The sequence below is a fragment of the Alosa alosa genome, chromosome 18, assembly GCF_017589495.1.
Source record: "Alosa alosa isolate M-15738 ecotype Scorff River chromosome 18, AALO_Geno_1.1, whole genome shotgun sequence".
Taxonomy (NCBI): Eukaryota; Metazoa; Chordata; class Actinopteri; order Clupeiformes; family Clupeidae; genus Alosa; species Alosa alosa.
This window is the reverse complement of record NC_063206.1, coordinates 21,913,447-21,939,566: the sequence shown is the minus strand read 5'-3', so window position 1 is coordinate 21,939,566 and position 26,120 is coordinate 21,913,447. Positions and strand designations below refer to the sequence as shown.

The 26,120-nt window shown below is 41.2% G+C and overlaps 2 protein-coding genes across 4 annotated transcripts; one reads left to right on the top strand and one right to left on the bottom strand.

Moving 5' to 3' along the window:
- Nucleotides 1–2,125: 2,125 nt before the first annotated feature.
- Nucleotides 2,126–9,964, top strand: fbxo9 (F-box protein 9). 3 transcript variants are annotated; one of them, XM_048270474.1, is made up of 13 exons: nt 2,126–2,296; nt 3,048–3,122; nt 3,578–3,709; nt 3,920–3,977; nt 4,084–4,183; nt 4,435–4,565; nt 5,116–5,230; nt 6,730–6,848; nt 7,082–7,172; nt 8,206–8,301; nt 8,593–8,686; nt 8,794–8,930; nt 9,446–9,964. In XM_048270474.1, exons 1-13 carry the CDS (start codon nt 2,294–2,296, stop codon nt 9,552–9,554), a joined length of 1,260 nt encoding a protein of 419 aa, XP_048126431.1. In that variant the 5' UTR covers nt 2,126–2,293; the 3' UTR covers nt 9,555–9,964. The 3 variants fall into 3 exon arrangements, with proteins under 3 accessions (XP_048126431.1, XP_048126432.1, XP_048126433.1); XM_048270475.1 differs by lacking the exon at nt 2,126–2,296 and adding an exon at nt 2,322–2,591; XM_048270476.1 differs by lacking the exon at nt 2,126–2,296 and adding an exon at nt 2,802–2,820.
- A 690-nt stretch (nt 9,965–10,654) lies between these two features.
- Nucleotides 10,655–25,777, bottom strand: elovl5 (ELOVL fatty acid elongase 5). The gene is made up of 8 exons (XM_048269756.1): nt 25,105–25,777; nt 24,215–24,275; nt 23,045–23,232; nt 17,682–17,759; nt 17,316–17,487; nt 14,453–14,577; nt 13,775–13,909; nt 10,655–13,604 (listed from the first exon to the last, which is right to left on the bottom strand). The coding sequence occupies exons 2-8, from the start codon at nt 24,270–24,272 to the stop codon at nt 13,476–13,478; spliced, it is 885 nt and encodes a 294-aa protein (XP_048125713.1). The 5' UTR covers nt 24,273–24,275; nt 25,105–25,777; the 3' UTR covers nt 10,655–13,475.
- Between the last annotated feature and the right edge of the window lie 343 nt (nt 25,778–26,120).

The following is a 26,120-nucleotide window of genomic DNA, read 5'->3' as shown; positions in this document are numbered from 1 at the left end:
TCAGGGGAAGCAGTAGGAGCAAAACCTAGACTATTATAAGTTATTGTTGTTGTTACTGGTGCGTGGCTCTTCCCTTGCCAGCCCAGTCCTGTGCAACTATCACTGTAACAAACGGGACAGTGCAGTGGCACAAGCGGTAGGCGAGTGTGGCACGAGTGTGGACAGTGGCGTCTGTATAGTAGCCTACAGTAGGAGTTTTTGCTCCAACTGATAATCGATTTCAGGTTTCAGTTCATTTAGTTTTCAGTAATGTTACATGTCGTGTTGGTGTTCTTGATGTAATAATTTTGATTGCTTTGTCTGCCAAGTAATTTGTCAAATACATAGCGAAGTTTGCATAGAAGAGACTGACGTGACAAGAGGGCATTGCCCTTCATTAGGTCAGTGATCTTTGTAAGTAGGACAAATGTCTTTTTTTGGATAACTGAAAAGTGTAGTCAGGTTAATAGGGCATAGGTCACTCTGAAAGTAATCCCCAACAAAATTATTTGTCATGTTGTTATTGTTATAGTTTTTGTGTGGACTTGTGGCACCCCCAGCCTTGCAAATGGTTGGCTGTGTATGGGTAGCCTATGTAAAACTCTTGCTGGAGATGCATGGCCTCTTGCTTAGGTTTCTGCTAATTACTTAATGTGTTGTCCCAAGTATACACTGAGTGTTACCTGCTCTGTTCTCTCCCTCCATTCTCGTGTGTGCCTGTTCTGCTTATCCAGGACCAAGGATGCAGAGGACAAGAAGGGTGTGCGATATATGAGTGGAATGGTCAGATAAGATAATTTCTTATGTTTGAGGTCGATATAATGGGGCCCTTACACAAAGGGAGTTGTGTTGATCCAGCATCTTCCACACCTCCCAAATGTGTGGCATCCTCTTTACCATGTACAAGGATACAAGGATACAAGGAAGTTTATTGTCACATGCATATAGTTACTGGAAGTAAGAAATGCAGTGAAATTATGTCTGGTGTCAGCCTATTTGTGCATTAATGGGGGTAAAAGTGCAGTAGAAGAGGGGTTTAGTAGATTAAGTGGCAAGGGCTGCATAAAAAGGTGGGGGAGGATTGGGATTGGATGGGGGCACCAACAAGGAGCACCCCAAGAGCAACAGGGGCAAGGAAAAAAACCCCTTACCAAGGAAGAAACCTTGGGCAGATCCACGGCTCAAGGGGCTAACCCAACTGCCAGGGGGGGATTGGTGTGTGTGTTGGGGGATGACAGGGGAGATGGGATAGTGTGGGGCTGTGTATGTGGGGAGAGGGCAGTGTGCAATATGTGTGTTGGAGAACATCTTCCCATCATGAGACAATGTGCTGTGTATTGGGGGACATGTTTGAGTAGCCTACAGTATTGCCCATTGCCAGCCACCCTGAGAAGTCAAAGGCGATTCAAAACGAGTCAGAAAAGTCGAGACAGGAAAAATGTCGGTGTCCACCACTCTAGTTCATAGAATTTTCCTTTAAATGATTGCAAAAGACATGTTGAGGTGAGTTTAACTAGTGACAATTTATGTGCATATTCTATATTCAGGCCTATACATGGCTAATACATGAAACAACAACAAAAAAAACCCACCTACTACCAAAATGTACATATTTTATTTTCACAATTTCTATCTTCCTTATTTGGTGTACTGACTAGACATTATGAACAAACATATTAATCTGTATTTGGGGGGGGGGGTTCGGTGTGCTGAGTGTGTTTCACTAATTCACGGATTGGGATAAATGCAGAGACCAAATTTCCCTCACGGGATCAAAAGAGTATATATACTTATAATTATACAGATCTCCTTACATGGCAACGATGGCAGCTTTGGATCTTTTTTCGAGTCCTGACCATAGACTGTAAAAAAATAGGTCCCGACCCACCAGTTAAAAACCACAGGCCCATATGTCTATGCACAGGCCTAAAACATCTTGTTGTAAAATACACATTTTAGAGCCCTTGAGACAAATATTTTAGGAATTTATCCAAAGCGAATTACTTGCAAGTACAGTAGTACAAGTACTTTTCCTACAAGGTGGTAAAGGAAAGGGTGAATCAAACGGTGGACTCTCCGCCTTCCTTGCTGTCGTAATCTTTGACCACACCACGTGAACAAACAACACCAAATAAGTCTGAATCCTAGTTTAGCCTAGCTACTGTTCTTCGATTTCACCCTACGAAATGGCTGCTGTTTGGCGAGCCCGTAAATTCCCTCGTAGTATCGTCCGCTTCTCTGACCGTGAACTGTAAACACTTAACTGAAGGGACACTTCGTACACCTTAGAACAAGATCTGACGGATAAACAGCTATGGTTGTACATTGCATTTTTATCTATTACGTTAGTTACCAAAGTTAGCCAGTAACGATTAGCAAGCTAATGCCTTTGCAGGCTCACACCTACTGCTTAGCATGACGTGTCTGACATTAGCTAGCTAGGGCAGCTAATGCTCTAATGCTAAGACCGATCATCAGGTCACTTTTAACTTTGGTAAACACGCTTTAAAGTGCTTGCCTGATTAGCACATATGTATTGCCTAATATATGATGCTCTAGATGATGACTGATGGGCATAGGTGGTCATTGAAAGTGTGAAAAAATAGCAAAAGGTATGCTATAAACTGGCATGAGTTTGACATTACTGAGGGCTATAACATTACACAAACAAGTCATCTTACTCAGTGTGCAAGTGTAGGCTACACTTGGCAGTAGCAAACTAAAGCTAACAGAATAAATGCCTGCAACTATAACACAATAAACTCGTCAACGAATGTTTTGGCATGTTCTGCGTCTCGCATACTTGGTACAGTTCTGAAAATATGTATAAACAAAATATAGGTATATACTTACACCTTCCTTTGAAATATCGGCGTGATAACGAAATAACCAATAATAGCCTAGTTAACATTGTAGTATTGGCCTGTCATAAGGAAAGGGTATGGCATATTGATGTTAAATCACTTGAATCATATTTACCTGTTCTCTTAAGCTCGTGCAGCACTCACATTTCATAGCTATGGTGTAAAATTGATGTGGGACTAAATGGTTATTTAATTTAAAAACAGGCTGAATCCAATAAGAATTCTGAAGGTGGCACCGAAGAGGGGGAGGATGAGAACACCGATGACCCTCATCTTGAAGTGAGTAGGCTATAGAGCCTGAAATTGGGAAAAACTTGAAACGCTTTCCTTTGTCTTCTAAGCCAAAAAACATTTTTATTACTCCAGATTTCTATATGGTATCAAAGGCACTGTAATCGAGCCTGTCCATCTGTGTGGGTGCGTGTTTATGTGTCCACTCACATAACTGAACTACTGGTCTGATTTAATTGACATGTTCATATATGGAAGAGGGCTCACACTATCTTGGTCCTCCAACTTTTGTAATCTGGACCTTTTTTTTTCAAATATTATTATTTGTTTGATTTTTTTTGTACATTTCTTTGACATTGCAAGCCCCGGGCGAGGCCTGACTGCATTTGCTCAGCCAGATGTCACACCAACATATTTCAAATGTCTGAACTAGTCTGAGTTGAAAAACACCTATTTGAAATGTTAGAGTTGAAACACATGTAGTCCCTTTTTCCATATTGTAGCTGGAGCTTAGTGCTTTTCGAGCACAGTGGATGTCCGAACTTCTGCCCAACATGGACTCCAGGGGGCTGAAGAGAGACCTGTCTCGAGCAGCTGACCTACGTAGAAGACAGGAACTGATCAGGGAGCAAAAGGTAGACTGCCTGCCAGCACACCTTTAGTTACATGCAATCTGTCTTACAATAGTGGTGTTTGATTTGAATGCTTGCATCTTACTATGAATTACCAGTGACGCAAACTTCAGAAACTTTAACTTCAAAGCGAATGCACTACACTACTGCATCAAGTACATGAATCAGATATTTAATATGTTGCTGTTTTTTGACTCTCTTCTTCTCCTGAAGGCCAGAGAACTGTTTTTAAGAGCAGTTGAGGAAGAGCAGAATGGATCGGTTTATGAAGGTATTCTATACCTTCTATGCCTTCATAAGTCAGATTTTCCAACAATAATAAAGGCCATCTTTCCCATGTGTTCAAAATGCTAACTGATTGTTATGGTCATCTGTAGCCATCAAGTACTATCGTCGGGCCATGCAGCTGGTACCAGACATCGAGTATAAGATCAGTTACACCCACTCACCTGATCCAGATGAAGGTGTAGGATCTTAGTAAGTGAATTAGTAAATTTACTTGCATTACATTTCATATTTGAATATGATAGTGTGTTTATAAATGTAGCTGCAAAGACATGCATACCCTTGCCAGAATTGGTAATCTCAAGGGAACTGTGTTTATTTGCGCAGCAAATGAAAGAAGTACACTGAACACTGGTTGTATTCAGCAGTTTGACAAGTCAAGCCACAGTTTACTCAAAGTCAAGTCAAGTCACTCAAGTCAATCCCTGTTTATTTCTCTGTAGCCTAGAGGAGAGTGAGAGCGACTGTGAGATAGATGACCTCCTCGCCTACTTCCAGCAGAAGCTTTCTCTGCCTGGCTCTTCCCAGAGAATATGTGAGCCAGAGATGGAGCTGTCTCAGGTGCACATCTCAGGTAAAGCCAATAAGCTTTAGTCCCTCTCTTCCCATGTTCAGGGGTGTACTGGGAAATATATGTTGTATGAACATCAACATGGGATTGGGGATAATGTAATTATATCAGTTCTCTTGATTCCATCTTATGTTCTTCCATCTCCTCATCTGCCTCTTGTTATGGTCTCTTAACTCCTCTCTGTCTTGTGATAGATGTTCTAAACATTAAAGGTACACTATGCAAGATGTTCACCTTCACCTAAAAGACAACATTTAAATGTGGAACTATGTGTTGTTATTGGTGTTGTCATATTCACATGAATGCAAGTGAAAAAGGAATGTGAGTTTGATGGGCGATTTTGTCAGTCCTGTTGTAGAGATTGTAAGATTGATCAAACAGACACAAATACTTTATTGATGAAGGAAATCATTGCATCATTTTTATTTCCTATTCATTTACAAATTATTTTTAAATACTATGACTTAAACATAGCCCACTAATTATAAGGATAAAGAAAGAAAGATTGAAATGCGCTATACGAGTTAAACTGCCTTGCCTTTTCTCTTAACAGTGTTGCCCCGAGAGGTGCTGATGTATATCTTCCGCTGGGTGGTGTCCAGTGATCTGGACATGAGAGCACTTGAACAGCTCTCTCTGGTCTGCCGAGGCTTCTACCTCTGTGCCAGGTGGGTTGAGTCAGGCAGGCAGGTGTCCTCTGCCCTGTCCCAGTTTTCACCAGGTGCAACACAGTGACAAAGTAAACCGAAGTGCAGAGTTAGGAATACAGAGTTGCATCAAAATGCAAATGGATTTGAGATTTAATCCTGTTATTTTAATATATCCAATGATGACCTCGCTAGGGCTGAAACGATTCATCGAGTTACTCGAATAACTCGATTACAAAAATTACTCGAGGCAAAAACCCTGGCTCGAAGCCTTGTTAACCTATGACGCGCACTAGGAAGCACACCACTAGCGCGTAAATCGTGATGAGGCCTACATTCTGAATTTAGCTGGCGCGATGGCGGAGTCAAGATGGTCCATAAATGGCAGAGAATGTCTAAAGTTTTCAAGTAAAGAACAAGCATCTGAACCGAAAACATCCACTCCATGCTGTTTCACCAAGCGTCAATAAAGTAGGCTATCTATCAATCTATCTAGCCTATCCATCATCTATCTACGTAGCCTATAACCTACATTGATGTTGGCTGATTTAATTCACATACTGTATTTGTAGCGATGTCGTGAGATAATGTTTAGCTTTGATGTTTTTAAGTAGTGAACTTATTCATGTTCAATTGCAAGAGAGACCGTAGCCTAGCTATGCCTAAAAAAGAACCCCTTCTTATACACACATGCATCCTCATCTTTCCTCACGCAACGCACGCGTGCACACACACACACACAGGTTGCTAGGTTACCATAGCAAATAGGCTCACCCTAGAAATATTTTTTAGTAGCCTAATGGTAACATTATTTGTTAGTAGCCTAATGGTAGGCTATTTTAGTAGCCTAATGGTAAAATTATTTGTTAGTAGCCTAATAGTAAATGCTGCAGGTGTAGAAATCTACATAAAACAGATATTTACTTTGATGACAGGTCTAGATTACAGCATGAAACTTGTTGTGCATATTACAATACATTAAATTGCTTTCCCTCTTCTCCCTCCCAGCACTTCACAACATAGTATGGGCAGCTTTGTTCGCCCAGCTAAGTCATGCACAAGAGGCTGCAATTTTACAGACAGCATTTTGAACATTTATTTAATTGTTGGCACTGGCACTTATAAACACTAAATGGGTAAATTGCAATAAATGGGCTTAGTTTTGGAGCCAAATGTTGGAGTTAGACTAATACCTCTGTGCCAATTGCTTGATCATTTTACAGCCATGTCATTTTCGTTATGCATTATTTGTTTTGGTTATTTAAAAATGCAAAAAAAATAAAATATCCGATTAATCGATCGATAAAGTGCTAGATTAATCGATTACAAAAAGAATCGATAGCTGCAGCCCTAGACCTCGCTTTCTCCTCGGTGGCTACCAGAAATAGTGTGTAAGTGAGTGATGTTTGGAGTGTGTGTGTAATGCTAAGTGAGTGATGTCTGGAGAGTGTGTAAAATGTTGAGTGTGTGATGTCTGAAGTGCGTGTAAAGTGTAGAGTGTGGTTCTCGATGCTCTCTAGGGACCCAGAGATCTGGCGCTCGGCCTGCCTGCGCGTCTGGGGCCGCAGCTGTACCAAGATGCTGCCATTCTCCTCCTGGAGGGAGATGTTCTTAGAGAAGCCCCGCGTGCGCTTCGATGGTAAATAATGAGCTTGGAGAAGATGACTGTTGATTTTGGTTTGTTTGTTCATGCGAGTTGTGTAATTAGAAGGCCACAGAAAACAAAGTCAACTACAACATGAGTGTGTTGCTGCTCAATAAGCATGTGTAAAGAGAGACAAAGCAAACATCAAAAAATAGCATTTAAAAAAAAAAAACACAGATTAACTTTCTTGATTTTTTTTTTTTTTATTTTTCCTTTTAATCCTGTAGGGTTGTACATCAGCAAAACCTCGTACATCCGACAAGGAGAGGAATCTCTGGATGGCTTCTACAGGGCCTGGCATCAAGTGGAGTACTACCGGTAGGTTGACTTGCAGCACATTACAGACCACATTCTTCGATTTTTACCTTTCTTGATGGTTCACATCTAAAATTACCGGCTTCCACCGTTGTGCCCTTGAGCAAGGTACTTAACCCTGAGTTGCTCTGGGGAAAATGGCCCTTGTAATATAATTGATAAATGTAAGTCGCTTTGGATAAAAGCGTCTGCTAAATGAATATATGTAATGTAAATGTAAATGTAAATATATTCGATCTACGTTCACAAGTTACTCAAATTAGATTCAAGTCACTTCAGCCTGGTAATGTGAACCTAACTTGGATCGTCTTTGGTATACCTGAGGGGTATTTCACAAAGGCAGAATTAAGACATCCAAGATAAGTGGTAAAGCGAGGTTTGTCTGGTCAACCTAGCTCAACTCGTTTCACTAACGCCAATCCAGGATGAGTAGGAGCGACTATGTCAAGCCAGGTGTAAGTAATTCAGGATGTGTCCGCGTTTTCGTTTCTGTTCCAAAGTGCCCACAGTTAAAAGAAAATAGCGTCATTCACACAAAGTGAACAACCGCTTTTGATAGACTAGCAATGAAATAAAGTTTTCCTTTTTTGAAAGAGAACACGGCTATTTCTGTAAAACAGCGAGAGTAGGCGTGGTGGACCAACTGAATGCAAATCTATGTATGCACTCACATGTGAATGCTTTCTTATCTCGGCACGCGACATCATTAAGAAAGCGCTTGCCACTGCAAAGATGCACATAGTATGACTGTATACCTTTATATTGGCTTTATAACCGAATTCTGGAAACCCCTTCGAAAAAAAATTGCCCTTCTTTTTCCAATCGACTAGTAGGCCTAGACTATTAATCAAACGTCTATCAACAAAAGAAGCAAACAACGAGTATGTTAATAATTATAAGGCTATCACAATTAAAGTAATAACCATATGGTAGGCAGACAATCTGTTTTGATTTGTGAGCAAATACAATTAGCTTAGTCCCTTACCTAGGTTTTGTGAAATGCTTGGCTTGATCTCTTACCTGTTTGTTTTTGTAGGTACCTGCGCTTTTTTCCAGATGGTCAGGTGACGATGCTCACCACTCCAGATGACCCACTGGTCATTGTTCCTCGTTTGCGAAGCAGCAACACAAGGTTTGGGTTGAATTTACTTTGAACTTTATTTGCAACAAGCATTAAGCATTAAATATAGCTACTCCATGGCATGAGTGTTGAACTGGCTCATCAATGTTGGTGCTTAATGCCCATAGTGTTAAATCAGCTAATTCATTTTGCTTACTTTAGCTTTAGTTAGACTTTGCCCATCATTCAAATTAGGGGCCCTAGGACTCAGTGGACTCTCATTATTAACATGTATCCTATTTGTAAGCTGCCTCTAAATCAGTGGTATGTTGTTGCTAAGTTGTATCTCACTGGTCCGTTTAGGGCGGACTCTGTTCTTTCTGGTCATTACCGTCTATCTCAAGACACAGACAATCAAACCAAAGTTTTTGTTGTTGTCACCAAGAGAAAGGAGGAGGTAAGTGGAGGCAGACGGGACATCCAGATGTTTGTTTATTCAGAGGTGCTTTGTAGTGGCACACCCTCTGACCATCTCAAATCTGCCCGTGTGTTTTCACATGACAGAAGAACCGGCTATGCAGGCGGAACGCTGCGACAGATGCAGACCATAGCTTCCACGTGGGGCTGCAGCTGTCCTCTGGGGGGCGCCAGCGCTTCAACAAGCTTGTGTGGCTCCACCACTCCTGCCACATCGTCTACAGGTACAGCAGGCGCTTGCTCTGCAAATCTCCCTGCTCAGCCCTTGATACAGCATGCACACCTGGTCAGGGAAACAAACTGTTTCACATGCGAAACTTTGTATGCTTTCACAAGTTAAGCATAACCCAGACAATGTGTGATCTTTATGTAATGGATTTGTTACTTGTGTTTGATGAAAAGTTAAAGGTACACTGTGCAACATTTTCACCTTTTTTGATAGTAAACAAACTTATAATAAGTGGATTGTTCACCTAGCAAAGTCTTTTGATATTCAATGACTTACAAATGTGATGCTGGAAAAAAGTGCAGGATTTGCATAATCTTTACTGAAATAGTATTTCAAATATCTACAGCGAGGTCCTTGACCAATTGCCATGAACCAAGTTTTTAATGGAGAAAAACACAAATAATACAATTTCAAGAACATTTTGAATTTTGAAACAAACTGTATAACCTAATTGTGAGACTACCCACAAGTAATACTCTTTTATTCTTTGAATTTTTTCATCTCTTCTAGATCGACTGGAGAGACAGTCGTCACAGCTTTCGACATGGATAAAATGTACACGCCCCTGTTCTTTGCTCGTGTGAAGAGCTATACTGCGTTTTCTGAGCGCCCCCTGTAGGTTAGTGAAAGGGATGCACGTTTGACTTAAAAATACCCACAGGTGTGTGCAGCCCCCCCCAACACATATCCATTTACCTGTCCTTGCTTCCCAGCTAAGTAACAATATTGATGAATGTACTCCTGTGTATTTGTGAATATATTTAGCTTGCTGTACCTGTAGGACTGGTTCCTGGCAAGCCTATGTACTCGAATCAATAATGCTGAACTGAGATGTAACTGCTACTGATCGACATGCAAATCTCCCACACAACAGAACGCTATATAGTAAAGAACCATCATGCTCATCATGTCATGCTTGCATCTGTGTGTGTTCACTTGGTTTGATATTGAATGCTCTCACAATGTTCTGTGAATTCTTCTACTTTCTGTACATCACACGAATAAAGAGATCATCAAAGACCAATAAAATGAATACATCTCTTCTTTCTGGTGTTCTGTAGGATAATAGTACAGTAACAGGTGTTGCCCGCAGTGACGGCTATATCTATATTAAAAATGTTGGGGTCATTTTGTTAATTTGTGTAATGTGTATATAAGGTTTTGAACCTAGTTGCTCTGTTCTCATTTGCCGCTTACTCCATTATTTAATGCTTAGTTTTTCCCCCTTACAATAAGGACACGTATAATCCAGGTATTACATGCTCTATTATGTCTGTAGACTTTTGAGAGATTTAGATTAGGGAAAATGTTATCTTGGAACATTGATGGATGAAGCATTTATTGATGTTTGCCACTATTGCTGCTTTCAGTGTATTGTTAATATGATGACTATTTCACTATGTAGGCCTTTCCGAACTCTTACATGATTTGCACGCTTGTTCCTAGTAAAGCTTATCGATAGCTGCAGCTAGTATTCCATGTACTGTAATGAGGTTGCCTCCTCTTAAACCTACTGATCCGGCAGGAGAGTGCATCTTAAAGCCAGTGCCCTCCCTGAGTTCTCTCATTTCCAAAAAATTCTGTGGTCTAGAAAACAGAATAGTTTGCTTGGTGGGGCACAGCAGTTAATCTTCTAGGCTTCTGCACAGATTGAAAGGTGACCACTGAAGTGTGTTTTCCCAGCATCAACACCTTATCAACATGAAACAACACCAGCCATACATACTCACACCTTTATTTAAACTTCACAGACAGAACAGTCCAACAATGAGGTGTCTAACTTTAACTTTTAACTGTACTTGTAGAAAGCTGAGTACGGTCCATATGTGGTGAGCTAACAGACAAGAAGCTGGTGTGATGCGGGGACTAGTTGCCCAACTAATACCTGAAGCCCATTGAGCATAAATTAGTCTTCATTCAAAGGTAAATAAATAAAAGACAAACACATGTAAAAACTAAAGGAAAATAAATTAGAATATAATTTGTTGTGTTATGTAATTACATCCGAGTGGCAAAGCATGGATTACTGTGAGAGGTGTGGACAGAGAACAGTCTAGACAATTTAAAAAAGTGGCACTTTTCAAATACATTTGGGTGTTACAGTTTGGAAGAAAAAAAATGGGTCCAAATGGACAGCAATAACATTACTTATTGCTCTTGGTGTTCTTGTGTTCAGTGATTGGATTGGCTGGCACAAATACCTTGGAAAATTCAATCAGACAACTCATGCTCATTAGCTGCCAAATTATCAATGGTGTAGTAAGGCATATGGACAGCACAGCATATTCACATTTTTAATACAGTGTGCAATGACTGATTTTAAGTCAAACAGCACTGAACACATTTATTAAGGCAATATTCACAGGGCAATGGAAAGTGACACAACTGCGAATAACATTATTGGGCTGGTTTGCCCAGGGGAAATTTAGGTCAAACTATAGGGCAGAAAATGGCAACTAAATAAATAAAGGAATGGGAACCAGTTATTCCAGTGAGAGAGGAATGGAATGGAATTCATCAATGACAGAAAAGCCATTGTAAAACATGTAACAAACAAGGGGTAATGGCAAGGCTGTGGGCAGGTTAGAATAGCTGGTGCATAAATCATATTACAGTTGCCATGGATTTGAACTGTGCCCATGAATTTGAACTTAGCTCTGAGATATTGGACCATATTTCCACCAAATCAGATGTGACCAAATCTAAATCTATCTCTTCTAATCCCATCCATTGGATTAATAGAGTATAAAAGTATCGTAAATATTCACACTGTGGTTCCACTACATTATGTGCGTTTAGGGTACTTATAACACATTGCCCTTCATACAACCAGTTGATTTTAAATAATCAGATGTACTGCTGCAGCTACAGAGATCTTTGCCCTGCACTGGTTTGCCTTCTTAAGACTAGTCACTGCGTGAATTTAGGGCATACACACTGACACACATACACTCAAGTGCAAGTTTACTTTGTGGTTGGTCATCTGGACAACAAAGAGACAGAAGTCAAAGTTTCAGAACACAAAGTTTCAGTACGCTGCAGACTGGATACTGTAAGCGTGAATCTTGTTGTGTCTGTGTCCCTCACTTACATACACAACCCCGTCCAAACTCTGTTTAGTTTGGGAGGCTTGCCGTTTAATTGCAGTCAAGAGGGTGAAGTAGTGTACATTCACATTGAAACGGACAAGGGGAGTAATACTGTCAACATTCACAATGCTAGGTCTGGACATGGTGAGATATTACAGAAACGGTGGTACTTCAAAACCGCATCAACACAGTACAAAAGTACAGTAACAGCAGTGTCAGCCATCTTAACTGCCATTGCTGCTAAACCTGAACGTAAGGTTGGTTCACACACACATGTGAAGACCTTGTAGTTCTGTTCATTGCTATGTGACTTTTTTTTTGCAACCATCAGCCTAAGATGCTAAAAATGGCTATCATCTCTACAGGCTTTGAACCCTTGGTTTTCCTGAGTCATCATCAATGCATAAGATTAATGTTCATTTCAGCCTCAGGAGTGCAGTGGAACTCGCTGAAAGAAGCTGATAAGACTTTTTTGGGGGGGAATGTCAAAATACTCTTATTTAAATTAACAATATTGTCTGATAATATTTGGTTCTGTCGTCTCCTAAACCTAAGCCTTTCATCAAAACGTCTCTCCAGACAAAGACACAATCTGTAATGTTTCAGAGCAGGCAAACATTCAGGGGGGGAAAGAAAATAAATTGGCTGCGCTGAATTTTGCACAGGAAGGGCATGTTAGAGCTGGAGAGGTAAACAGTTGTTGATTTAAGACTGCAGCCACATCAAGAAAACTACAGGTTCATTCAGGGTATTACGGTTTACCCATCCTACTGTTGCCATATTTGGAGAGGGAGGGGCATTCATTTATGTAAGCACTATTGTGAAATAAAAAGTAATTTTTGCCTTACCTTTTTTTTCTCATTGATCTAGTCACTCATTTGGATAACACGTGCATTTGCATGTTTAAGGTTTAAGCAAGCTTTAAGGAATGTATTTGTGATAATCGCTAGTGTTGTGACATCCCATTTTGAATCAATTTGTTTTACATAATGTATTTTGTTGATTTGTTATAAGGATAATTTGCTTTATGTTTAATATTGAGGCTGAATTTATCAAATAGAACCCTTATGTCAGTGGCTGGTTACATGACAGACTAAGAAACTAATACTTGTATTCAACAATCATCAATATATAAACTAAAAATTATAATCTTTAATCTGCACAAAGGAAATGTATCTACTGACCCTCATCAGAAGATTCCCCATGCTAGAACTCTGCATAATCTCAGCGGTCATGTGTTTTGATTCAATATGAATAATAACAGGTCATGGTGTGCAACTTTAGGAGTCTCAAAGATCAAAATGGCTTTGGCTTTTTTCTACAGTGGATAAAGTCTGCATATATCTCCTATGGGTTCCTGATAAGAAATCTTGCACTGCTTCCTAGCAATATTGTATGGATATGCACTACTGTGAAGATAGTGAGGTTTGCTTATGGGCCCGGAGCAGATGTCAATCAGCCCTCAGTTTCCTGTAGTTTTTGCTGTCTGTGGGGCCCACTCCATTCATGTGGCCATTCTTTGTGGCTGCTGAGCCATTCTGATAGTCCTTCTTTAGGGACACGCCGTGGCTCTTGTAAGTCTGCAAATGAAAAGGTAAAATATAACAGTTCATTTAAAGTACAGAGATACCTTAATTTCAAATCCAGTTCCAGTTCCAGTCTTCTTATGACATTTGAGGATTGTACAAGTGTTGCATTCTAGCACTATAGCATATTGTGAAGAGAATGCCCGTTAGATTATGCTTCTTACCTTGACGTAGAAGTTCGAAAAGAGGAAGATCATTGTCACCATGTAGGATATCTGGAAGTAAAGCCAGCCCATGGGAAAGCCACACGGCCAAACCACCGCAAATGTCGTCTGGGCCATGGTGATAACAAACTGAATCTGAAGACAAAAATGAGAAACACATCTTAAAACATAATGATGAGTAGATCATACCTTGCTAGTAGTTAAACATGGATTAAGCCTTATCTATGACCACCATCTCTTTTGCAGTAGAGGTCTTCATTGAAGTTCTCTGTAGCCGCAAACCCACTATTGAGTCAGGCCAAGACAAAGCCGTGTTCAAGCTTACAGGTGATAATGGCCGGGCTTCAAACACAGCAATAAAAACACATTTGCCTACCCATTATCAGCCTCTATGTTACCCACAAAGCTGCCTCTATGTTAGTCTCCAACGCTAGGGTTGAGTCACATCCAGTCCTTATACTGAGAAACCAGACCCCAGAAACTGGCCCTTAACTGATCATTACTGTCTGCCAATGATTTGGCAATTTCAAAACACAGAGCTTGCAATGGCCGCAGACGACATGCAATATCACATAATCCAATTCTTGTGAATGATCATGTTTGGAAGACAGTTGCCTAGGGAGGAAGGTGATGGAACGTTCAGTCTGTCTGTGTGCAGGGCACAGGGCTCTGTCTCACCAGCTGCCCCTGGGTGATGAACTTCTTCCACCAGAGGTAGGGCCGCATGGCCGGGATGGCCGACAGCCCGTAGTAGGAGTACATCAGGACATGGATGAAACTGTTCAGTGTGGCCCCAAAGTACGCTGCCAGAGGCAAAGCAGAACACAGCCGATGAACCAATAGCAACAATCAGGTCATAGAAGATTTTAAATGCATAACTTTACTATGGTCTTTGTGTGATATTTCACAAGCAGAGTATGAGCAGCAGCAGTCGGAAACAGAGAGGTTACTGTGACCATTCTGTCATTTAAATGTGAACAGTAGTTAGTCAGTAAAAAAAAAAAACATGATGATCCTGATCCACATAAAACTGGAATAAAGACCTTAGTAAGATACATGTTTAGGGGAAAAAATCGTGGTGAGATATTTTTGAAGAGGACGCTGACCTAGCACCTCTACGTTAATAGGGACAAAAATAACCCAAGGGGCCTCTGAGAATGGGAGAGAGCTGACAGCCTTTTTCTATATTCAGATAAGAGACCTTGATGCAATATCGAGACTAGAGCATCAAGACGCTTTTAAAACCTATAAAAGACTTCTCATTTCCATTTGCTTAAACTGTGCTGCAGTTGCTGTATAATGTGCATACACAAATATAAAATCACTCCACCTTAGAGTACCATCAATGTAGACATTTGAGTTATGGGCAATTTCAATACCTTTGGTACTCAACTTAAATGGTTTCATAACATTTCACTACATTTATTTAATTATTTTATTTTTAAGTTAGAAGGTCAGCAATGGCACTGATTGATGGTCGTCTGGAGATATTCAGAGTGCTCATCTCCCTCGATCAAACACCACCCTAATGCTGCTGATAAAAAGCTACCAATGTGTTTCAGCATGTGACTCGTCTTCCCACCTTTTTCCACAGTTGATTTGTTTGTTTAAAATGTGCTTCAATGTCCATGGAATGGAATGGCATGCATACCAGTACTATCACAGTCTTGGGTTAGCCTATCTGGGTTTCTGTGTTTGAACTGGAATGTTTATAAGGCTGTCAGATTTCACAACAGTCAAGCCTATTTTTATTCAGGACCGTGATCAGAGTTATATGAATGTTGATAAGCAATCAATTTAATGATAAGCAATCAGTCATATTTGCCATTGGTGCTCAGGATACCAATCATGCCTATCGAATACTGAAATCTAAAAAAAAAAATTTGTTTCTTAGGGCACATTAGTCCATTAGGCCAGGACCCGAGTTCGTTTGGACGGATGGTTTGGTGATTTTTGCTAGAAAACGGGGGTCTGGGGTACAGTTTGTTAGAACTTCAGTGCAGTTCGGATGCTATCTGTTTCCACCCAGTGTGAAATGCGCCCTTAGATTGGGTTTTCCTACTGGGCATTCTGTATAAATCAGTAAAACAATTGTCTATGACATTGGTCAAATGTCTATGACATTGCTGACCAGATAATTCGGGATATACTTCCATGTCAGTGTGACCTGCGCTTGCCCTGTGATACATAATATAAGTATAAGTATAAGTATAAATACTCTTTTGATCCCGTGAGGGAAATTTGGTCTCTGCATTTATCCCAATCCGTGAATTAGTGAAACATACACAGCACACAGTGAACACACAATGAGGTGAAGTACACACTAACCCGGAGCAGTGAGCTGCCTGCTACAGCAGTGCTCGGGGAGCAGTGAGGGGTTAGGTGCCTTGCTCAAGCAAGCACTTCAGCCATGGATGTGGGCATGGGAGAGCAGTGCTCAACCCGCCCACATTTTTACTACTGGGTCGGGGATTGAATCGGTAACCCTTCGGTTACAAGCCCGAAGCCCTAACCAGTAGGCCACGGCTGCCCCCTAAGTAAGCATGCAAATAAGCAGAACCCAGTTATAATTCATTTGGATGCATCGTATGTTGTGTCCCTCCAGATATAGTTTTTTTCTAAAGCATGCAGAACAAGCATCCAACCAATGTTTACACCCGGAATGGTTTTGAGATAAGAATGTGAATCTTTGATATGCTGTTGTAGGAATGAATTTGTCCACAACCTGGTACACTCACACTCACACACACTTCCTTGTGTTACTCTAACGCAGGGGTGGGCAAACTGCGGTCCGCAGACCGGATCCGGCCCGCCAAGCTCTTTAATCCGGCCCACCGAGCATTTAATTTGGTTATCAGGCTGCTCGCTATGTTTTTTCCTACGATAGACGACGTTGGTTAACTTTACTGCAAACTGCTTTTCACTCTTCTTAGAGAACGTTTACAATGTCAATGTCAAAACATTATGTTACATAGAGATGATAGGCCTACTCTTTGTTATCTCCTTTGCAGCTGGTCTAACTTGAACGTTCTGCTACTCCTAATTGGGAACGCGTCTGAGCGCTCACGAGAGGGAGAGAGCAGCAGGTTCCAGCTGGCTTGCCATTGTTGATAATTGATATCTCCTTTTTATAAGAAACGTTTAAAAGGAAATCATGAAGGCAACAGTAGTTCCCACTACCGACCATTTATAAACTGTGAGAGGGCACAGCCATAGGTACAGCAGTAGCCATAGCGGAGCAGAGCTGGCAGAAGTTCATTGAGAACTGAACGCGAATTGTTCTTAAAGCGACAGTGCACAGTTTATACATTTGTTAAACAGCATCAAATTAGCAATATTTTTTTAAGCAATTATTATTTTAAAACAAAATTACTTTTGATACTAAATTATATGCTATGAATTTCTTTTTTTTGTGTGTGTGTGTGTGTGTGTGTGTGTGTGTGTGTGTGCCGGGCAATTTTCAAAACCCAAAGTGGTCCTTGAGCCAAAAAGTTTGCCCACTCCTGCTCTAACGCAACAGAGACGAAGGAAAAACACTTACAGTGTCCACACGGCACCCAGTTCATGACAAACCACCAGATGTTGAGCATGCTGGCATGGTGGTAGATGTGCAGGAATGTGATCTGGTGATTATTCTTCAGCAGGATGAAGAAAAAGGTGTCCATGAACTCGATCAGCTTGGAGAAATAATACCACCACAGGACTCGGATAATCTGACGGACAGAAGCATGAGACAGAAGCATGCAATCATAGTGTTGTCAGTGTGACCAGGATGCAACAGGAACAATTGCAAGTTATAACTCGGCAAATACAGCTTGTACTGGAATTGCCTCATCACAATCATAGGCCTCCATCCAGCTTGCTATTAGCATATGAAATCATTGCTAAATTTCTGTCCCATGATTACCTTGTTGTCAGTTTCCCTGGCGCTGTGAGTGTCCTGACAGAAGAAGTTGTACTCTCCTTGCCACACTGCCGTCACAAGCTGTGGAGGGAGAAATCTTTAGGGCACTACCATAATGAGCTGATCCATAATGAAGTGCTCCAAACTCCACAGTAGTGGAGTCACTGTGAGAGTTAATAAGAAGCAGCGGCTCACTTTCGACAACATCACAGCGCTACACTGCAGCAAGACTCCATCACCTTTATGCTAAAGCAGAGCTTGGATTACTCTATGTAGAGTAACTCTATGACTAAATAGTCTGCATATTTATGAACATGTGAGGGTTCACAGCGGAGCAGCTTGTAGCTCAAGTCTGCACTGAAGTTATTGTGGAGGCAACAGCTGAATTTGAATCACCCATATATTCTGGGCTCAGTGACTTTTTTGCTGTGTTAAAGGGTATGGGAATGTGAGACAGACTTGCATGGATGCACAATGATCCTATTAAAATATAATAGATTAGTATATTGAGAAAGATAGTATGCCAGGCTAATCCAGCACTGCATAATATTGCCCATGTCTGACCGGAGCTTGTAAAAATTATTTGTGGTCTGCTGAGCAGAACCCTTGTCACCAGATAAAAGATCCCACACAATTTCTCCCCTGACCTTGTGATCCCTCTTTGTGTATTGTTATAGTGCAATGCCCCCCCTCTTCTCCATCCTCCCAAAACTGATGCCACTTGTAAATGGTGTCTTTGTCTAAACACTTTGACCACTTTAGGATGTAAAATGCTTTGTATCAGAGCATCAAGGTCATCCTCTAATGATTAAAAAAAAAATCTCCTGAAATCCAATTTTAACTCTCTGAATTGTGACATAACGTTGGGGTCGATGCGGGGCAGGTGGGGTGGTGTGTAAACAAAGAGTGTGGCAGTCACGCTAATGTGTTGACTTCTGGGGCTTTTGGAGAGGGGATGGCAGTAGGTATGAGATTAGCGTTCCATGCTAGCCCCCACAGAGTACAAAGGGAGAGTGAGAGAGAGAGAGACCAGGCACACGGTGGGAGGACAGGCAGATGTGCCCTGCTGTTGTGTGGAATAATCCCCCTCAGGTTCACCAAGCTGCACTGAGCTGATTCCCTAGGACAGGTGACCTCTAAAAGGACCAACGACTATGCCAGATTTGCAACAGTGGCATGGAACAGCATGCCAGTATCTTTAAAAACATAAAATTGAGGTCATATTGAGCTCATCATTCAGATAGCCTACTGCTCCAGGTAGAGTATGCAGCAAAGCTGTATAAGCCTCACTGCAAAAGAATACAAATGTGTAAACAAGTAAATTCCTTAAATAAACAAACAAATAAATGAGCAAGATAAAGATAAAAATCAATGTTATCAATTAATGAAAGAAAAAGGCTAACTCATCTAGAATATTAACTGAACTAAAGGCGTGGGAAATCAATCAATTTTTCAAGTTTCTTCTTTACAGTTTGATTTAGTGTGCGTATACAGTAGTACGCACAGTAAATAAAATAAACTAACATCCCTGTCTTTTTTAGATGGAACAAAAAAAAAAAACAACTCTCCACTGTGAATACTGTGTATTTCAGTAAGTTTCCATGTTGGCTATCCTTTAGTCCGAGCCAAAAGTCCAACAGTTGGCCAGAGAGAGACGGTGCCCAGATATGAGTTTAATAAGTGACCCACATCAGTGCCAGCCATCACAGCAGTCCAGACAGGGAACAGTGGAACAGATGTGACACAAGGGACATTAGCGCAACAGGAGACTTTAAACTTTAAGACTATAACCTTTGGCAAGGAGTTACGATCATGTCCACACATGTCCACTAAGTCAACGTTGTGGAACATTTAAGGAGGTTTCTTCATCCAATGTCCACATGTCTGTACGTGCATGCTGACGCATTTGGAGGTTATCTCAAAAAAATAAAAACTTAAAAACTACAATGTTAATGTTAATAATGACCTGTTCAATATGGCAACATTTCATGCCATCTTAAAAATCGCACACTGCAAGAGGAAAACTGCAAGAGATTTTGACCAACAATGCAGGACATTGCAGGCGCTAGTGAAAACCAGGGCAGATGTGTTGTGCCTATCAGACTATCCAGCTGTGTAGGAAACAGCCCCTCCTGTTTTAAGTGGTGCCTCTGGGAGCTACAGATCCCATCAATCTACCTCAGGATTGGCCAGCTAATACTTAAATGAGGGACATAGACAACAGCTAGCTCACACCCATCAAACAGTCCTGGTTGTTTGCTCAATGCGTTCCATAATTTGTGTCATACTATCCTTGCAATCATTACAATACTGCACCCCGCCAACGCACACACACCTTGAGTCCAGACATAGTAAGCCCGAGGATTTGTATCTTCACTGTTTTAAGCTGTACCTAAGGGAACTGCTGTTCTGTTCAATGTTCTATGTCAGGATCAAAGGAACTATATTAAAACTATACATAGCGGGGTGCAGATCACCAACAGCCTTCACATGCTCAACACATCAATCACATCATCAACGGTTTGCTGCTGCTCAACTCATCGAGTAAGCTACTAACACGGGTTTACGCCCTAGGGCCCACGCATACTGCTATATCTTCTTTATACATCTGGATCTCATTCCATCCACTCTTCTGTAATCTATCACACCCACTACCCATGCAGTCACAGATGTTATTTATTCATCACTCAGTTCTGGAGAAGTTTCTTTTTCTTTAAAACAAGCAAAGAATAAATCTTTGCTCAAGAAAGGTAAACTCAACTCAGCTGATGTGAAGAACTATAGACCTGTCTCTCTTCCCTTCTTGTCAAAGGTTCTTGACAAAGTGGAGTTCAAGCACGTTTCTGATTTCCTATCTCAGAGCAACCTAGACTCTAAGCAGTCGGTCACTCTACTGAAACTCTTATCTGTGACTGAAGCATTGAAAGTAGCTAAAGCCTTTACTCAGTTGTCAGTTTTAATTTTACTTGACTTATCTGTAGCCTTTGACACAGAGAACCATGACATTCTCCTCTCTACATTATCTGAGCTATGAATTTCTGTGAAGGCTCTTAATTGGTTTGCGTCCAACCTCAAAGGATGCTCATTCAGTGGGTCTTGGCAAGGACAGCTATCAAAGTCTCATGACCTTACCACAGGCGTACCTCAGTGATTGGTACTCGGGCCATTTCTGTTCTCCCTTTACACATTCGCTCCCGTGGATTTGCCACTGCTATGCAAATGATACTCAATTCTGTCTTTCCTACCTCATGACTACAATTTCTGCTTAACCCCTCCAAAAAGAAGCTTCTGGTATTCCCAGTTAATACAGATATCCCCCAACTGATCAGCATCCAGCTTGGTTCATCTTCACTGACCCCTGCTAAAACAGCACATAATATGGGTGTCACAATTAATGAGTCACCATTTCTCTAAGCATGTATCCTCAGTCTCAAATCCATGTCGGTTTATCCTATACAACCTTTGGAAATTCAGACCGTATCTAACACAATGTACCACACAACTTCTTCTGCAAGCCATGGTTCTTTCCAAACTGGACTATTGCAATGCATTATTAGCTGACCTTCCAGCTTGTGTAGTGAGACCATTTCAGAGGATTCAGAACAGACCCGGCGGCAGACACAAATTCACGGACGGGCATTACACCTTTCCAGGGGGGGCACGGGAACTTAAATTGATCACGGTAGTTTAAGCTTAGCTTACACTTGACAAAACATTCTAATATGAAAATGTAGATGCAATTGTTGTAAAATGGTGCAGCTCCTTTAAGAGAGCCCCGTGCGCAGGGATGGAGAGAGAGAAAGCGAGAGGGGATATGTGTGTTAGAACTGAGATGCGTGTGGAAAAAGTAGACGTGCTGTTGGGACTGGAGCTAGTCATATTCAAAATAATGCAAAAATAAATCCGCAGATAAAACCAAAATCCTCGTTCATTTGCTAACCAGTTTCAGATGGAGTGTTGGAGAGTTAGCCCCGAAGTTACGGATAACTTCGGCCCTGGAGTGGTAACAAGCTCCCTGTTCTCCGACAAGGTCAGAAGAAAAAAACAGTAAAGGTTAACGCTATCAAACAAACCCAGAAACTACTAGGCCTACTTCTACGAACTACGATATGAGATATAGCCTACCTGCGAGCCGATAAGCATAGCCTATTTGTCATCGGATGACAGGGGTTAGTGCAGAAGTGAAGTAGACTGCGCCACGTAACCTCCTCTCCATTTAGGTGGGCTTACCTAATGTTCCTGATTGATTAGCTACGGAATAATACAGATTTTACAAGTTTTATTTGCTACTTGCTAGATTGACAAACGTATAATATAGGCCTACATTTAATAAGTGTTCAAAATCAATTTATGGGATTGGGGCTGGTTGTAGCAGCCAAGCTCGTCCAGGGTGGGCACAGATGACCTCCAGGACGGGCCTGGCCCCCCAAAGCCCGCCCATGCCGCCGGGACTGATTCAGAATGCAGCAGCACTTCTGGTCTTTAAATCAGCCAAAGCAGACATAACTCCTTTGTAAGTTACTCTTCATTGGCTTCCAGATATAGTAGCCAGAATGAAATTCAAATCCCTCACTCTGGCTTATAGGACAACTTAGTCAATCTGCACCTTGCTAAATTAATTCCACGATCCAGCCCTTGGTCTCCACTCATCAGCTGCAGTCATCTGATGAGCATCTGTCATGTCGGCCTTCCATCCACATTAAAATGCCAGTCAAGACTCTTTTCTTCTGTGATTTCTTGTTAGTGGAATGATTTACCTAATGTTTGTAATTTTAGTGATGATTATTGGATCTTCAAAAAGCGCCTAAAAGACTTAACTGTTTATCTTGTCACGGTAAGTCACGGTTTGTAAATGTTTATAGTAATCGGCATCATTCTGTAAATTCTATTTAGTCTATTTTGTTTTTGTTTAGGCCATATGACTTCATTTTAATGTTAATGTAATGTTTATTGAGGTCATTGTAAGTCCCTTTGAACAAAAAAATGTCGGACCATGGACCACAAACCATAAACAATATAGCCACTTTGGATCGCAGCAATGAAAGAATATGTGATGGGATCTAGGAAAACCCATCACATGGTGAAATCAAAAATCCTTCATTTCTGCTCTGTTTTAACCCTCTCTGGTGAAATTTCACCAATTTAAGATTCTGATAGCATCTTAGCAACATCCTGGATACCATTCCCTAAAAACATCCTGGATACCATCCTCACAAAATCCTGGATGTTGCTAGGATAGTCTGAGAATAATACATTGGTGACATTTCCCCATGTGATGCTTTTTTCAGATTCCATTACATATAATCATTTCACTTTTTTGACATAACACATTCTCTGTCACGTGGACAGTGTTGTCCTAAGCTTACCTCATAGACCATGTACAGGGAGAGGAGAGTGAGGCCTAGATTATACACTACCAGCAGCCCCCTGCAGGAGAATGGCTGCCTGTTCTTCATGTATCTAGGCCCCATCCACACGATCAGTAGGTACATGACAGTCAGTGCAAAAGTCGGTGGGTAGTTATCCAGCAGCAGCCATCCTCGCACTCGGGAGTCTGTGGTAAAAAAAGGGGGGAGGGGTGGAGAAGCTGTAATCTATGCATCCTTTCCACTGCTAATACCTGCAATACAGCAAACTCTGCTGCAGTGGGAAAAAAAAGAAAGAAATTTGGACAGCACTCAGAATAGCTGATCTTGTATTGTGTTCTCAATGCAGTGGGAGACAATAAAAGAAAAGTCTTTACAAGTGCTGCCGTCCAATTCGTCTTTGCACTGTGTGATTGCTTTTTTTGTTTTGCCTTTGAATTTGGCATCTTGTAGTCTTCTTTAAATGAGGAGAGTAGTCCATTACGGTATTTCCTGCTGCTTCTCTAGCGCTGCAGACCAGAGACAAATGTATCAGTGGGCTCTGCAGCGTGAGGGAACGAGAAACAAAAACTCACACAGCATGGTAGAAGGTGGGACGGAAGCTTTCTGACATAATACAAAGTTGGCGAATCATCTCACATATCATTTCAGGCCTTCAAAAATTGACCAGTTCAGCTAGCTGGCATCTGTTGTGTATTGCACCAAAGCAGTCTTGTTTAGTGTTTATTAAGAACTGGGACATTTATGGAGATTGATTTTCTACAAATGGCAAATGTAAAAAAGATCCTTCGTTTGTTCCTGTAATGAAATGCTCTGACCATGAGAGTATTGGCAGGTATTTAAATCACTGGCAACCACATGAACACTGGCTTACACATCCAGATTTCTCAGGACAGACAAATCAATATAGGAAACAGCCCATATGAAATGTAATGCAACAACTTTTCATTACTCTAGGATTTGAGGAGAGGAAAACTGCCTCACACAAACATCCACCCACCCCCTCGCAAAAACGGATTCCATTCATCTTCTTGCTACTTTAGGAATAAATGGGAGCAATCCAGATAAATCATTATAGGTGTAATATCTGAGATTAGGATTGTACTAAATGTAACAACTAAACATTTGGCAACAAGCTTGTACAGAAGATGACAGTTACAGTTGACTTACCCCTTGGACCCATCCATGAGTCGATATATGCATTGAGATTATGGTTGAATGCCTCCATCCCCTAAGAAATGAAAGAACACAAAAAGGTGCATATTTTCACTGGTGAGCAAACACAAACATTGCAGTGCATTCCAAATACATAACGTTGACATCAAAAGATTTCATTTGCAAGTATGCATAAGTTAATGTAAAGAGTGAAGTTAATGAAGAGGACAGTTAAAAATGTAGGCTACTGGCATCGATCTACGCTTTTCTCAAACACTAGCCTACTAGAAGTAACGTTAAATAAACTAAAACAAACACTGAAGACATCTGCCTGACTGACAGCCCATTAGCTCACAAACTTCTGAGCAGATCCAACAAACTAACATAACAATTGCAATTGAGGGAAATTAGACAACCAGTTAAAGTTAACCTGCTACAACAGCTTATAGGTTAAAACAACTTATTATTACGCCTTTTCGTTTTAATTAATGTTAACTGGTACGAATTGTGCTCATATGGTGCTCACGAATAACCATTGATTTGATACTGCAGCTGCTGGCGGCGAATCAGGGACACACCATCCTTTTAAATGCGGATACTGGAGTCATACAAACCTCCTGAAGTTATGTATTTCCCTCAGCTGAAAAGTAAATAGTCAAGTGCTTTAAACAAACTATTTTCACCTTCATTTATTTTACAGAGGTCATATTCAGCATCACGTGTCATATCTCACTTATGTTAGCTTTCGGCATAACGTTAGCTCGTCCTAATGTGACGTTTACAGTGGGCATCAGAAAACTGGCTTAGAAGTCCATATCATCCTATTTAGCAACATTTTTTTTTTATTTAACAAAGCAGTTCGACTAAAGCATGTTTCCGCTAGAGTTAATAAAATATCGCCATACCTTTATCTTTTTGGATGCGTAACCTTGGATGCTCAATCCCAGGGCAAATCTGTCAACTCGACTCTCTCTCTCTCGGTGGTTAGAACGCAATCGCTGTAGGGGGAAGGACGACCACACGAACGAAATGGCCCGGTGCCCTAAGCGTCACTAGTGACGGCTGCTACCTTGAGCTGATGCTGAGGGTTTTATTGCAGCCCCTGGCAGTGATAGGTTGCTGATCGTTGAAACTCAATTGTAGATTTATATCAGTGATACATTAAAGTAGTAGGCTACAGCTCCAGCTGTGTGCATAGCAGTAGTGAAACATAATACGAAAAAAGTCAGTGAAGCAATCGCCCTCATACAAATGCCCACTTTAAAGTATGTTTAAACATAATTCAATAAAACCAACAGAAGGGCCTATTTATACAACATTCGTTTGTGATCTTATGCCAACTTTTCCATTGCACAAGTTTGACACATTTATGAATATTGTGTGTGGCCATGCACGCTGATGGTTGACATCCACTGGACTAGTTGTCCACTCAAAGTCAGCTTGTATCACCCCATTCGCCTGGAGCGAGTGTGGACCAATCAAAACACCGCTCTCCTGTGGCTAAGAGAAGGACGACATTGCCGAACAGCTCTGACATGACGCAATGGAGAGGTCTACGTCCTTCTAGGGCAGGGGTGGGCAAACAGCGGCCCGCATCCGATGATAGGCTATAAAAAATGTATTTGAGTGTGTGTGTGTGTTTTGGGCGGGGCGGCCCGTGTTTGGGGGGCGAGTGGGGGTGTGGAGAGATGTGGCCCTTGAGCTAAAAACTTTGCCCACCCCTGTATTAAGTAGTTTTCATATGTATACGTTTATCAACGACTGACAAAAACTTATATAATCGGAGATTGCTATATAACCTGCTGTAGCTAGTGACATTTTATCAAACTCATGCTCAAGTGAGCACCTATCAACCTTTAACATAATAGGCTAAATTACAACAGACGTCTAGCGCCCTCTAGCGTCATGGTTCCGCATCGGA

Bases quoted from the DNA above. Each gene is read 5' to 3' on its own strand.
- elovl5 (XM_048269756.1), bottom strand. From the start codon at position 24,272: ATGGAGGCATTCAACCATAATCTCAATGCATATATCGACTCATGGATG. The intron at 17,488-17,681 runs GTAATCATGGGA...TCTGTCCGTCAG, and splicing joins CCAGGGAAACTGACAACAAG to ATTATCCGAGTCCTGTGGTG. The intron at 14,578-17,315 runs GTAAGTGTTTTT...TGCCTCTGGCAG, and splicing joins CTGGGTGCCGTGTGGACACT to CGTACTTTGGGGCCACACTG.
- fbxo9 (XM_048270474.1), top strand. The intron at 3,710-3,919 runs GTAGACTGCCTG...CTTCTCCTGAAG, and splicing joins AACTGATCAGGGAGCAAAAG to GCCAGAGAACTGTTTTTAAG. The intron at 5,231-6,729 runs GTGGGTTGAGTC...GATGCTCTCTAG, and splicing joins GGCTTCTACCTCTGTGCCAG to GGACCCAGAGATCTGGCGCT.